The sequence below is a fragment of the Dendrobates tinctorius genome, unplaced genomic scaffold, assembly GCF_039654945.1.
Source record: "Dendrobates tinctorius isolate UK_male_01 unplaced genomic scaffold, ASM3965494v1 ptg000332l, whole genome shotgun sequence".
NCBI lineage: Eukaryota > Metazoa > Chordata > Amphibia > Anura > Dendrobatidae > Dendrobates > Dendrobates tinctorius.
In genome coordinates, this window is record NW_027361998.1 from 4,949,693 (window position 1) to 4,964,584 (window position 14,892).

The 14,892-nt window shown below is 45.0% G+C and overlaps 1 protein-coding gene across 1 annotated transcript; it reads left to right on the forward strand.

The window, feature by feature from the left end:
- The first annotated feature begins 13,732 nt into the window (after positions 1-13,732).
- On the forward strand, positions 13,733-14,656 carry LOC141074311 (taste receptor type 2 member 40-like). Its single transcript, XM_073561940.1, has one exon. The coding sequence runs from the start codon at positions 13,733-13,735 to the stop codon at positions 14,654-14,656; it is 924 nt and encodes a 307-aa protein (XP_073418041.1).
- The last annotated feature ends 236 nt before the right edge of the window (positions 14,657-14,892 follow it).

A 14,892-nucleotide genomic window follows, 5' to 3' on the forward strand; every position in this document is an offset into this window, starting at 1 on the left:
AAAACATGCCTTCCAGATGACTTCACTGCTTTCAAACAAGCTACACTTGCCTTCAATTTAGCCCTCACCTCTTTTAAACAGACCTATTTCAAAAACCTTGTATCTTCATTATCCTACAACCCAAAACAACTATTCAGCAAATTCAACTCTCTCCTCTACCCACCACTGCACCTGCAACTCCCCTCATCTCTGCCGAAGATTTTGCCACCTACTTCAAAAACAAGATCGACCAAACAAGGCAAACCATTTCTGTTCCACCACCCCAACCACTCCATATACCAGACCTCTGGCCTTCCCTAATAACCTCCCTCTCCAACATCACTGAAAGAGAGCTTACTCATCTCCTTTCCAAATTATTATTATTATTTATTATTATAGCTCCATTTATTCCATGGCACTTTACATATGAGGAGGGGTATGCATAATAAAAACAAGCACAGTATTCTTAAACAGTACAAGTCACGACTGGTACAGGATGAGAGAGGATCATGCCTGCGAGGGCTCACAATCTACAAGGGATGGGTGAGGATACAGTAAGTTAGATTAGAGCTGGTCATGCAGTGGCTTGGTCGATTGGTGGTTACTGCAGGCTGTAGACTTGTCAGAAGAGGTAGGTTTTCAGGTTCCTTTTGACGGTTTCGATGGTAGGCGAGAGTCTGATATGTTGTGGTAGAGAGTTCCAGAGTAAGGTGGATGCGCGGGAGAAATCTTGTTTGCGATTGTGGGAAGAGTAGATAAGAGGGGAGTAGAGAAGGAGATCTTGTGAGGATCGGAGGTTGCGTGCAGGTAAGTACCGGGAGACGAGGTCACAGATGTATGGAGGGCACAGGTTGTCGATTGCTTTGTATGTCATGGTTAGGGCTTTGAACTGGAGTCTTTGGGTAATGGGGAGGCAGTGCAGGGATTGAAAGAGGGGAGAGGCTGGGGAATAGTGGGGGGGCAGATGAATTAGTTGGGCAGCAGAGTTTAGAATAGATTGGAGGGGTGCGAGAGTGTTAGAGGGGAGGCCACAGAGCAGGAGGTTAGAGTAGTCAAGGCAGGAGATGATGAGGGCATGGACTAAGGTTTTTGCAGATTCTTGGTGGAGGAATGTATGGATCTGGGAAATATTTTTGAGTTGCAGTTGGCAGGAAGTGGAAAGGGCTTGTATATATGGTTTGAAAGAGAGATCAGTGTCAAGCATAACCTCGAGGCAGCGAGCTTGTGGGACTGGGGTGAGTGGGCAGGCGTTTACTTTAATGGATAGGTCCGTTGGGGGGGTCGAGTGAAATGGGGGAAAGATGATGAGTTCTGTTTTGTCTATATTAAGTTTTAGAAATCTAGCGGAGAAGAAGGATGAAATAGCAAGCAGACATTGAGGGTTTCAGGTTAGTAGGCTGGTGATATCTGATCCAGAGATGTAGTTCTGTGTGTAATCCGCATAGAGGTGATACTGAAAGCCATGAGAGTCCGAAGGTGTAAATTGAGAAGAGCAGTGTCACGATCCATTTTTTGATCAGTGGCAGATTTGGATTCTCACATATAAACTTTTTTTCTTTCAGGCCATCAGGGATTAATGCAGTTTTTTCCCCACTGGTCTGCTGGTGTAACTGCATTTCTTCTGGGTTAGCTGATGTGGGTGTTGACCACTCCCACCATCCTTCAAGTGGTCACTTGATGCATCTGCTGACTATCAGTGTTAGAGTTCATGCTACAGCGACTTAGCTGGAGGAAGGAGCTTGCTGGGAGCATTGGTGTTACATCTATTTATGGTGTATCTGGTGTCGTGATCCTGCTGTGCAGTGCTTTACAGCAGAAAGCTAAGTGTTGCATTTTTGCTACCCTGTTCCTTTTGCTATTTGTATTACCTTATCTTGTGTTGTATTAGTGTAGTGGTGGGACCAGTGTCTTCACTTGCCAATTCCCTACTTAGGGATAGGAGCATGGCAAGCGAGGGCTTTGGTATCCTGCTCGGTGACCAATTGAAAGAACATGAATATGGATGACAGTAAGATCTGGGCACTTCCTCAGGTGAGTGCAGGAGGTGTCAATTTTCCTTGTTCCCTATCGCAAGGCCCACCACTGTTAAAATTTTCGCTGGTGTTTCTTGGTGTGTTTGTTTTGCCATTTAGTGACCGACCAATTGGTGGGTCGAGTCACACTGGGCCAGTCACTTCGTGACAAGCAAGAGCTTTAGGACTGAACCTTGTGGGACTCTGAAAGATAAGGGGGCGCAGTGAGGAGGTGGTGTGCGAGTGGGAGACGCTGAATGCCCGTTCTGTTAGGTATGATGCGATCCAAGATATGGCCAAGTCTGTGAAGCCAAGAGATGAGGGTCTGTAGTAATAGGGAATCATCCACTGTGTCAAAGGCAGAGACAGGTCCAGGAGGAGGAGGTCTTGGTGGTTATTAGGTCATAGGACCTTAGTTAGGGCAGTTTCAGTGGAGTGGTGTGGCCGGAAGCCAGATTGTAAGTGGTCGAAGACTGAGCAAGAAGAGAGGTGAGAGGACAGTTCAAGATGGACTTGTTGTTCCAGTAGTTTTGAGGCATAAGGGAGAAGTGATATGGGGCGATAGCTAGATACAGAGGATGGGTCAAGAGAGGGCTTTTTGAGGATAGGTGTGATTGAGGCATGCTTAAAGCTTGCGGGGAAAACACCAGTTGTTAGTGATAGGTTGAAGAGATGGGATAGGGTTGGGATGAAGACTGTGGTGAAGTTTGGGATGAAGTGGGATGGGATCAGGTCAAGTGCACAGGTGGTGAAATGTGATGTTGAGAGTAGAGTGGAGAGTCTAACTGTAATTGTGGAGAAGTTGGTTTTGAAGGAGGAGGGCTGGGCAGTTAGGAGGAAGAGCTCTGGGGTTGTCGAAAAAAACTTTATCTGATGTTATCAATCTTGTGATTGAAAAATGAGGAAAAGTCTTCAAATGAGATGAGTGGAGAGGGAGGAGGTGCTGGGGGAGGGAGGAGAGAATTGAAGGTGTTGAACAGCTGTTTAGAGTTGTGAGACAAGGAGTATATGAGAGATGAGAAGTAGGTTTGTTTAGGTGTGGTGAGTGTGGCCTTGAAAGTAGTGAGGGACTGTTTGAAAGCGATGAAGTCCTCGCTGGAGTGGGATCTTTTCCATCTCCGCTCAGCAGCCCTGGAAGAACATCTTAGTTCTTTGCCTGATGTGCCAGAGCTGCCTATTTATTTTGCGAGCTTTGGTATGTGTGAGAGGGGCAACCGATTCCAAAGCTACCGCTATTGTGGTGTTATATAGAGTGGCAGCAGCATCCGCATTGTGTAGGGAACTTATGTCTGTAAGAGGGAGAAGTGATTCTGACAGTGAGTGTAGATCAAGGTGTTTAAGATTTCTGCGAGGATGTGCAAGTTTGTGGGGTGGGGATTGTGGACCTGGAGAGGAGAGGGAAGAGAATGTAAGTAGGTTGAGGTGAAAAAGAGGAAGAGGTGAGTTAGAGAGGTTAGATAGTGAGCAAATAACACCTCACCACCTATGCACTTGACCCCATCCCTTCCCACCTACTCCACCAATCTCACTAACACGCTCATTCCAGCCCTAATCAATCTCTTCAACCTATTGCTATCTTCTAGTACCTTCCCCTCTGCCTTCTAACATGCCACCATCACACCCATCCTCAAAAAAACAAACCTTGACCCAACTGCTATGCCCAGCTATCGCCCCATATCACTGCTCCTGTTTATTTCCAAACTCCTTGAGCAGCATGGCCATGCTCAATTTTCCTCCCACCTCTCGTCTAACTCTCTCCTTGACAACCTCCAATCTGGCTTACGCCCCCACCACTCCACCGAAACTGCCCTCACCAAAATTACTAATGACATACTCACAGCCAAAGCTAACAGACAGTTCTCCATCCTCCTCCTTCTCGACCTGTCCTCTGCCTTCGACGCGGGCGACCACTGCCTACTGCTAGAGATTCTTTTTTCCCTTGACATCAAAGACCCTGCCCTGTCCTTGATCGCCTCTTACCTTTCTGACCTCACTTTTAGCATTTCCCATTTCTACACTACCTCCTCATCCCGGCCTCTCTCTGTTATAGTCCCTCAAGGCTCAGTTCTGGGGCCCCTACTTTTTTCCATATATACCCTTGGCCTAGGACAACTCATAAAGTCCCATGGCTTCCAGTACCACCTGTATGCGGACAACACTCAGATTTACCTTTGTGGCCCAGATATCACCTCTCTGCTGTCCTAAATCCCGGAGTGACTATTAGCCATATCCTCCTTCTTCACCTCTCGCTTCTTAAAACTCAATGCAGACAAAACCGAACTCATCATCTTTCCTCCATCTCACATATCTTCCCTACTCGGTCTATCTATTATGGTAAACGCTTTCGCTCTCTCCTGCACCTGAAATCCGCTGCCACGGAGTAACTCACGACTCTGTCCTGTCCCTCAAACCACACGTCCAATCTCTTGCCACCTCCTGTCACCTCCAACTCAAAAATATTTCCAGAATCCATCCCTTCCTCAGCCCTCAATCTACTAAAACTCTTGTGCATGCCCTCATTATCTCCCACCTTGATTACTGAAACACCCTCCTTGCCAACTCTCTTGCACCACTCCAGTCTGTCCTCCACTCTGCTGACCGACTAATCCACCTCTCTCATCACTACTCCCCTGCTTCCTGCAAATCCCTCCACTGGCTCCCAATGGACACAGATGAAGGACCTTTGCACCCTTCCATACAGTTTTGAAATGGCTACTAAGATGTTAGCGCTGACGATGTCATCATCAGCATTACTATTACGGTCATCTACATGCTGGACCATACTTTCAATAGTTTATGTGATGGTTCCAGAAGAAGAGGTGTAAGCAGAGGAAAATGCGGAAGGGATAACAATATCTCAAATTTCTGGACCATCGTCACAAACATGGTTGCCATGGGAGGGTGTCTTACAGCGATCAAGGGGGGCTCATGGTACAAGACAAATTGTTAGTGAAGATGCAGGAGCCGACAAACAAATGGAGGAGGACGAGGTGATGGACGTGAAACAGTCAGGAGATGAAGAGGATAATGATTCACTCTCTGTTGTTTGTGGTTGGCTGGGCGGATGAAGAATGCAACCTTGAGTGTGACCCCGCCACCAACAAACTATAGACTTAGATCTCATGGAAGCGCCTGACACAGCGCCTTCTTGCTGCACTATCTTCAACACAGGGTTAGAAATAGTGAAGACTACTGGGTTGCACTCTATTAAATCCACAATAAAAGAGTAAATTTAGCCAGATGCTAACTCCACTGGAAAGGAATGCATGCGTGCTTGAGTATCGAGATATGCTTGCAGACAACCTTAATAGCAGTTTTGCTCAAAACTGCAGTGAGGCATACAGTGTGCATCCCAGTTCTAGACATCCAACCTTGTAAACATCAAGGCGTCATCACAAATAAATTAGCAGCAGAAGCAGCAGTGTAAGTTGCATAAGCAATTTCTGTGAGTTGTTTAACACATTTTTTAGACCAGCCCGTGCACCAGCAAAACTGAGTACAAGTCTAAAATGTTGTGAATGACTGGAGACGATGGTGCAGAAGTATCTGGAGCTCAATGTCAATGCCATCAGGGGAGTTTGGGTCCTTTTCCATTTTTTCCTTCAGGAATGGAAGAGTGGCCTGGGCTCACCTGTCATGCCTTGGAAGTTTTGTCGTGCCTAGCAGGCAGCGTTCTCTCACAAGGTGTCTTCAGAGCTGCTAGAGGTGTCTTGATGGATAAGCACATCTGGCTGTCTAATGAAAGTGTAGACCTTCTAACTTTCATCAAAATGAACAAGTCATGGTTCTCCAATGACTTTTGCACCACAGTCGTAGATTGGCAGGCTAGGTGATGATATAGTTTTTAGTGTCATGTATTGATCACACATTATTGCAGTCTGTGTCATCTTTGTGGAGTCTTCTGTGCCTGCTGTTGCTGCTGCTGCTGATGTTACAAACAATTTTTTAAATGTGGAGACTCCAAGTTGGGTTTCCATCTGGTGAGTTGCCTATAGTAGAAGGTGTGTCAGAAGCCTATCATACTGTTTCTATTCTGTGGAAATTGATGCCACTTTAGTAGTGTGTGACAATATTTGTTTTAAACGTGCAGACTCTAAGTTGAGTCTCCATCTGATGGGTTGCCTGTGTAAGTAGGGCTTCCACACAGGCGGCCCTGCACTCATTTTCATTCGACTACCTGTGTTACTTCCCTTACATTTTTGCACCAATAGTATTGTATGAATCTGATGTTTGTGCCCTCTGGCAAAAGAAAAGGTGTTTCATGAGGTATGAAGTCTCCCAGATAAGAAGGCTTACATCGCTCCATTAGCAACTATGTCTTAATTGAAACTTCAATTCAAAGCGAGAGCGCAAGCCCAGACCCTGATACCTCATGCATGGCACATGGCTGACTTATGCATGTGCCATTAACTTCTGTAGGTAAATTTATGCCACGTTTCCTGAGCTGTTGCATGAGGTATCAGGTTTCCCAGATAAGAAGGCTTACACCGCTACTTTAGCCACCAGGTCCTCGTTAAAACTTCAATTCCAATCTGTGAACGCTGGGCCAGAGCCTGATACCTCATGCATGGCCCATGGTTGATTGCTGCTGTTCCATTATAGCACGTTCTACTGTGGATCATTTGATCAGTCAACTACCTGTGTTTCTACTCTTACATTTTTCTATCAATAGTAGCCTATAACTGATATTTGTGCCATCTGAGTGTGGCTGGAATAAAAAAGAAATTGGAGGTGTTACATGAGGTGTGAGGTCTCTCAGTTAAGAAGGCTTACACCGCTCCATTAACCACCAGGTCCTCATTAAAACTTCAATTCCAAGCTGTAAATGCTGAGCCAGAACAATATACCTCATGCATGGCTGACTGCTGCTGTGTCATTTACAAATTTCTACTGTGGGTCAATTTATGCCACTATTTGTGGTGTCTGCGCCTAATTTTAGCTGTTTGGGAAGCTTGTTGCCACCCTTTTAAGGTGTTGTGTATACTTTTGATTTGGCCACCCATTGAATCTAATGGAGTTTGGGTATATTTGTCGAACTGTTCGATGAACACGTTCGGCGAATGTCTAATCGTTCGGTGAATCGGACCGAACCTTGAAAGGTTTGCTCATTTCTACACACCACAACCCCTTGACATCACTCCAAAGTGCATTTCGTCTCTGCTTTGTCAGGGAGTAAGGCTGGTTTCACACTAGCGTTCGATCGCGCAGCACATCGTGCGCTATCGGGCTCACGCGCAATGTCCCCCTATCTTTAACATGGTGATCGCAGGGTCTTGCGAATGTACGCACTCTTCAGCATTTAGCGTGCACTGCGCATTTTACAGGTGTGCGCCGAGACGCGCCGTACACTACATGCTGCATTTTTTTTTCCGGCGGCATTGTTAAAAAAATCACAGGAGCACGTGTGCACTCGGTGTGCGCACAAAAATAGCATTACAGTCTATGTGGTTGCTGATGAGCGCTTGGCTCCGCACACGTCAGCACCTTTTGCGCGCACTTTATTTGAGTAAACAATGTCTAGACACTTGTCTAGAAATCCCCCTAAACAAGCAACATTGTTTTGGAGGAGTGTACATAAAAGAAGGTGTCTTCAGGGTCAGACAATTGCTCTACAGACAGCCTTGCAGAGACCAGACAAGCACCAACAAGAGCCTTTACAAGTGTGGATTCAAGCTTCAGGAGCCAAAATGTGAGTATTCTTCAATATAATGTCTGTGTGTCCTGTAACATTTATAATGTACTAATGTATTTTCTGTTTTCATTTCAGCATGTCTTCTTTTGGATCGGTCTGTTCGCCGTCTCGGCAAGAACTGGCCCAAGCTGATCGTGAGGTGAGGATGTTGCTGCCTTTTGGTAAGTATAGCTGCCTCTAGAAATGTGTTTTAAATTTTTCTTTCTTTACAGACATCGGACACGGGCAGTGAAGATGGAGTGCGGGAGCGGTCTGAGCGGGAGCGGTCTGAGCGGGAGCCGTCTGAGGATTCTGAGCGGGAGCAGCGTAGTCAAGTCGTGGTGAGGAGACGAAATGTGAGTATATATACAGTATATTTTTTTTTTTCTGTCTTTCTTTCTTTTGCTTCTTTTCTGTTTCTTTTTGTATCTTTTCCATACTTCTAAACATTCTATATATTTTTTTCTAGGTTCCAAAGCGGGATGACGAAGTCTACATCGACAACGAGCACCTCATCCACCTCGTTGAGGAGCGCATCCCGTTGTGGGACAGCCGTGACCAGCAGTACAAAGACACAGTGGTGACCCGGCAGCTCTGGAATGAGGTGGCTGCAGCAATGATAGATGGCTGGGCAGCGCCTCTGCAGCTTCAAAAAGGGTGTTCAGTAAGTATAAAGATGCTCTGTGATACAGCATTTATTTTTGGACCTGATGGTGCTGATGTGTTTTTTGCAAGATATATTCTTGCTTTAAACACACCAATGCCTTGTTGAAAACTGTGATTGATTTGTGTCTTCAACTGCTGCATTGTTTTGTGGACCTGACGGTGGTGGTGTTTTTTGGGCAAGATATATTCTTGATGAAAAGCACCAATGCCTTGTTGAGAACTGTGACTGATTTTTCAACTGCTGTCTTGATCCTGTTTTCACTCTTGTTCCTGATGATACTGTTGTTTTCGCTGATACATATATTGTAGCAGGAAACATAAGTGTACTCCGTCTCAACAGTTACGCATTGTGTCTAGAATTTTATTGGTGCTGCAGCATTGACTGTTTTCAAAGTTCAGTCAGGTGTGTGTGGTGAGAATGACGTTAAAGTAGTGCATTTTTAAAAAAATTTTTGTGCCAAAAGTGCAAAAAATCTGCACACGTTGGTGCTCGATGAAGGACCGCTTCAACACTGATGTTCGTGCTGAGGGACAGGTTCGGAGTGGTTCTCCTGCAAGGCGCAGAAGAAAGTACCGTTACCATCGCGAGTTGGCTTTCCTGAGACCGGTCCTTGCTAGCAGAGCGTAAGTTTTTTGTTTTTTTTTGGGGGTTTGTTATTGCTATGTGCTTTTCTATTCCACAGGTGATGCTTCTTGTAAATGCATGATACTCATGTTTTCCCTTTCTTTCCACAGCACTTGGAGCAGCACCCTGCATCCTGACCCTGTCCCGGGAGCGGTTCTTCATCGATCGACCTCGGACCCGTCCCAGCCATCCGACAGCCAGGAAGCAGCTTGCAGGTCAGCAACACAGACAGCTGGTGACCAGGAAGCTGGTCCATCAGGTGTTCCCCTGTCCCAGGTCTCTGTCACTGGTTATGCGGGCACTACCCGCCAGCGGCAGAGGGCCTTGGACTGGAATGTCATGCCCGAGTTCATGCACTTGAGCGAGGCCTTTAAGGCCAGCCTTAAGGCGCTGTCCGCCAGAATGGAAAGCGGTTTTTCCCTGATGGAGCGTGGTTTTAACCACATGGAACACCACTTCCACTCTGTCGACCAGCGCCTTGACCGTCTGGAGGCCGACCTCAACAGACCAGCGCACCATTTTTTCAGTAAAATTGAACAGGGCATGGCGGAACACCTTAGTCCTGAGCAACAGCTGAGTGTGTTACAGGCCTGCAACACTGCTTACTTGCAGGCTATGCAGCAGAATCGATATGTTCAGCAGTCAGTGTTGTCATTTCCAACAGTTCCACCAATGACTCGCTTAACCACACTACCGACTTCTGCTGCATACCACAGCACGGCCACCTGCATTCCCAGCGAAGCCAGACATGACTACACCACCTCAAGTCTGAGTGCTGCTGGACACTCCTCTACCACCACCACTATGGCAAGCGCTGCTCATGCACCATCACCACAGCACCACCAGCTTGAAGCCAAACCACCACAGAACCTGCTTGGCCACCGACACCAGCAGTCAACAGCAAAGGAGCACCGCCAGAACTCCTCAGCAACAGAGCACCGCCAGCACTCCTCAGCAACAGAGCACCACCAGCATTCCTCAGCAACAGAGCACCGCCAGCACTCCTCATCAAAGGAGCACCGCCAGCAATCGTCATCAAAGGAGCACCGCCAGCACTCCTCATCAAAGGAGCACCATCAGCCCTTCTCATCAAAGGAGCACCACCAGCACTCCTCATCAAAGGAGCACGACCAGCACTCCTCATCAAAGGAGCACCGCCACCACTCCTCATCTTCAGAGCACCACCACCAATTCTCCTCCTCGTAGTCCCCCAAGAACTTTGGCTGAGATACGTGATACGCAGCCTCCTTCACGTAGCACCGACCCAACATGCTCCCCTGGAGCACCGCCACTGCCACTTTGAGCAGCACCGCCACCACCACCACAGAGCAGCTAAGGGGTGATCCGCATTCCCTATTTTACAGGGCAATGCCACACTCCACAGTCACCAGACGGTCTACAAAAGAAAGCGGTCAAAGGCTGCGAGTAGGTCGGGGCAGGATATGCCTGTGTCAAAAAAGAAGAAAAAAAAACTTTGTTTGTCCATCCACCGTCTCCTCCTAATGTGTCTCAACCTGCCTCAATGTCCATTCCAGAGCTCCCTTCCCCGAGTACTTTTGTAGCCCCTTCTCCTAGAACCCCTTCCTCTACCTCCAGTCGTTCCTCGTCTCTCCACACACCCAAAGTATCCCAATCTTCCTCCAAACGTCTTTCATAATAAAATTTTTCTGGTTTCTTTTGGTTTAAAAAAAATGTGCACTTGTGCTTTCAAAAAATTGGTATTGGTTTACTGTGTCTATCGCCGACTACACACACTGCGCCATACACTTAGGGTTTTAGCAAAAACATATATCTCCATTACTGTTTCTTGTGTGACACTTGTTTCTTGTGTCAGTCTTGGAGATATGTGTTGTCTACAAACCAAATCTACATGACTTTCCTTTTCCAAAACAGTCTTTACATTCTAGAAATATTGCACTCGATCCAGCAGGGTTCCCCAACTCCATTCCTCAAGGTCCAACAAAAGATCATGTTGTATGGAATCCTCTGTTTGAAATTTTTTTAGCAACTATGGATTTCATTACAACATGATCTGTTGTTGAACCTTGTGGAGTTGGTGACGATGTAGATTGGTTTAGTTGACAAAACATATCTCCAAGACTGACACAAGAAACGTCGGTAATCGAGACATCTGGTGTATTGCAAACTGAATAGAGTTGGTTTCCCTAACTACAGTGTTCAAACCAAACCAACATAGCATGTTTTTAGTAATTACATTGGAGTTAAAAAAAAAAATTTAAACATGATACGTTGGTTGACATTAGGAGTAAAGTTTTAAAACCCTTGCTATAGAGGATGGTGTGTAGTGCAAGGTATATCTATTGTTCTAATTTAAAAAATGCAAGGAACTATAGATATACCTTGTAAATAACCACATAATCTATATAGTCACCAACTCAGGAGTATTAGTGAATTCATGCTGCACAAAACACAGCATTATAAATTCACTGATACACATGGCTACTTGGTAATGGTATTGGGAGTGTAAAAACAGAGAATGCACTCAGTACAGGTATCAAAACATTTTTTTTTATTAACATACAAACAACATGCAAGACAAATTTTTTAAACCATTTGCTCTTGCCATTCCACCCGTCCTACATCTGAGTTGAAGTATGCCGCAAATTGGTCCCTCATTTGGCCAACTTCAACAGATGACCTGAGAGGATGCTGTGTAAATTCAGGCAATGGATTAGGATCAACATCAGCAAGATCAAAGTTCGGGTGCTCTCGAGAAAGTACAAAATTATGTAGAACAACACAGGCCTTGACCACCTCATCCACTGTTTCCAGGTTCAGATTAATAGCTGTGCCAAGAATGCGCCATCTAGATACAAGTATACCGAAGGCACACTCTACTGTTCTCCTGGCCCTGGTGAGCCTGTAATTGAAAATTCTTTTATGTAGGTCCAAGTCCCGGCAGGAGTAGGGTTTGAGGAGGTGTTGGCACATCTGGAACGCTTCATCACCAACCATTACAAATGGCTGTGGCGGACCTTCGGTGTTGGGAAGAGGCCGTGGCATGGGGAAATTGAAGTTGTTGCCATACAACCTCCTACCCATGTCCGATGTCTTAAAAGCCTGGGAGTCATTACCATGGCCAAATGCCCCATTGTCCACTGCAATAAACATACAGTCTGCATCCGCAATGGCCATCAGTATAGTAGAAAAGTACTTTTTGTAGTTAAAGAACTCAGAGCCTGTTCTTTTGGGCTTGATAATCCGGATGTGTTTCCCATCCAACGCTCCCAAACAGTTAGGGAAATTTCATACAGTGCAGAATCTTTCGGCGATTTCCAACCACTTTTCTGCGGTTGGCATGGGCATGAATTCGGGACAAAGAACATTCCAGAGAGCCCGGCAGGTGTCCGCTACTATTCCAGACAGGGTGGAGATTCCAATCCGGTACTGGAAGTGCAGTGTGGAGAGGGTCTCTCCAGTAGCCAGGAATCTGTGACAGAAAGAAAACAACAAAAATCAATATTTGTGTTTATGTAATTTTTTTACACACGTTACATTAAAAAAAAAAATAAAAAAAAAAAAATTCTGCAGCCTTTGGTTCAATACATGGCATCAAAAAATTAACGCAGCTTGTAGTTACCGACATGGCAGAACTGTAATTCTGCCAGATTTGGAAGAGTACATGTCACAAGCAAGAAAATTCAGCAGACATTGGTTTAGCAAAGCTACGTACCTTAATGTGACCAGTAGCCGTTCCTCAGGAGTAATCGCACGCCGGAGCTGTGTGTCCTGTCTCCGGATGACTTCTTTTACCCGAACAAGCAAATAGTGAAAAATTTCTTGTGTCATCCGGGTATAACCCGTAAATTTCTCCGGGTTTGCCTGGAGCTCGCTGTAGAGGGTGTGGTACGCTCCACGGCTCTCCCGGAGTTCAATAATGGGATGTATCCACATACGCCGCCGCTGCCGTCTTCGCTGCCTCTCTCTCTCCCTCTGTTCATGGCAAGCAACGGCATAAGCCTGAGCCGTCTTCATGTCCAGATCCAAGTCAAAGTCAAAGCTCTTCCAGCGCAGATCCATGTTTATCAAGGCAAATGCAAGCAAATGTGAAGAATTTAGCTGTAAACAGGGGCTATATAAAGAATTTCCATAGACACGCCCACTGGTGTCCCATTGGTGGAGTGTGTTGCAAGAATTTTTCAAGGATTTTTTCTCCAGTTTATTGCGCATAAAAAATGCAAATGCATAAAGACGCTGCGATTTTTTGTTGTTATGCGCACAATAATGCTACAAAATAACGCAGCATTTGCCAGCGTTTGCATGCGCTTTTGACATGCGTTTCATGTGCGCTCCAAACGCAGAGCAAAAAAACGCTAGTGTGAAAGTAGCCTAAAAGCATATTGTGAGGAAAATCACTCAAAAGAAGTAAAAGCTCTTTTTAATATATCACATATGGTAAATTAGCATTGCTATTCAAAATGTCAACTCATCTAGCAAGAAATCATGCTTCGTAAAGTAGGAGGAAAGGAAAAAATTTAAAAAGCAAAAAATTAAAAAATCATGTCATCTCAGGCTAAACAAAATACCCGCTCCCCCAATGGTTTGCAAGTGATTCTATGTAAAACCATCTCCAGAAACGTTTTCATAGTCATCCTGCCAAATCACAAATTTGCATGGAAATGAAAAAGATGCCGGGAATTTACATGTTAAATAGACATGAAATCTGTATAAAGTAGATGTACGACCAAATCATTACACAAAGGCTTCTACCCTGCTGATGAGACGCACCGTAGTATCTAACTCAGGAGAAATATCACCATGACAATGAAGACACCCGCTCTACAGTATATTTTTGGATTTGTCCTGTATAGTGAGTGCATTGTCGGGGTCATAATAAATCTCTTCATTGTGGCTGCTAATTTGATGAGAAGGAAATCCATGAAATCTCTTCATATTGGTGATAAAATCCTGAGCTCTTTGGCCACTTCCAGAAGCTTGTTCCTGTTCAAGGTCTTTGTGACTTATCTTCCTCCGATACATGTTGTTTGGGTAAACCGAAACCTTCAAGTCTTGTCTACATTGTCAGCAGTTTCAGTGTTTCTTCATTCTACCAATCTCTGGTTCACCACCGTCCTTTGTGTCTTCTACTGTGTGAAGATTACGAGCTACAACTGGAAGTTCTTCATCTTGCTGAAGACCAAGATCTCCACCTTGTTCCCAAGATTGCTCCTGGCTTCTCTAGTGATTTCTATATCTTCCAGTCTTCCATTTGGCTGGTGCGTTTATGAAATACAGATACAGAATGCAAGTAATTTTGTAATGGATAATATAACTCTTCCCAAAGTTGGGGTTTATGAAAAGCATCTTAACATGTTCCTGCTGTTCGTTGTAGTCTCCTTTCCACCATTCCTAATATTTTTGGTTGCAGATTGCCTGTTGATTCATTCTCTTTGGATGCACACCAGGCGGATGAGGAGATCTGGATCAGGATTTCGAAGCCCAAACTTGGAATCTCACATTAGCGCTGTAAAGAGTGTGAGCTGTTTCTTGGTGTTACACATAATATACTTCGTTTTTATGAGTATGAATTTTTCGGGTAAAGTGTACAAAAGTGAATCTGAATTCTGGATCAGTGCAACTGTGATCTGCAGCCCTCCCGCTCTGCACTCTTTGTACATCATCTCTTCCAACAGTGAACTAAGAAAAACATTTACTTCATTGTTCCATATTTTTTCATGCTGAGGTCAAAAACAGGAATTGCATTTTCTAAATGATATTTTTGAATGTAATTTTAGTAGATTTTAGTATGAATCTGGCTTTGGCTTTATGTAGAATCTATCTATCTATCTATCTATCTATCTATCTATCTATCTATCTATCTATCATAGGCAGCACTCCAGACAATTCTAATACAAAAAAGATAGTGAGACATTTTCCCATGTAAATAAGGCCCCCTTCACACGTCTGTTTTTTATGTC

Coding starts and splice junctions, on each gene's coding strand:
- LOC141074311 (XM_073561940.1), top strand. CDS start 13,733: ATGACAATGAAGACACCCGCTCTACAGTATATTTTTGGATTTGTCCTG.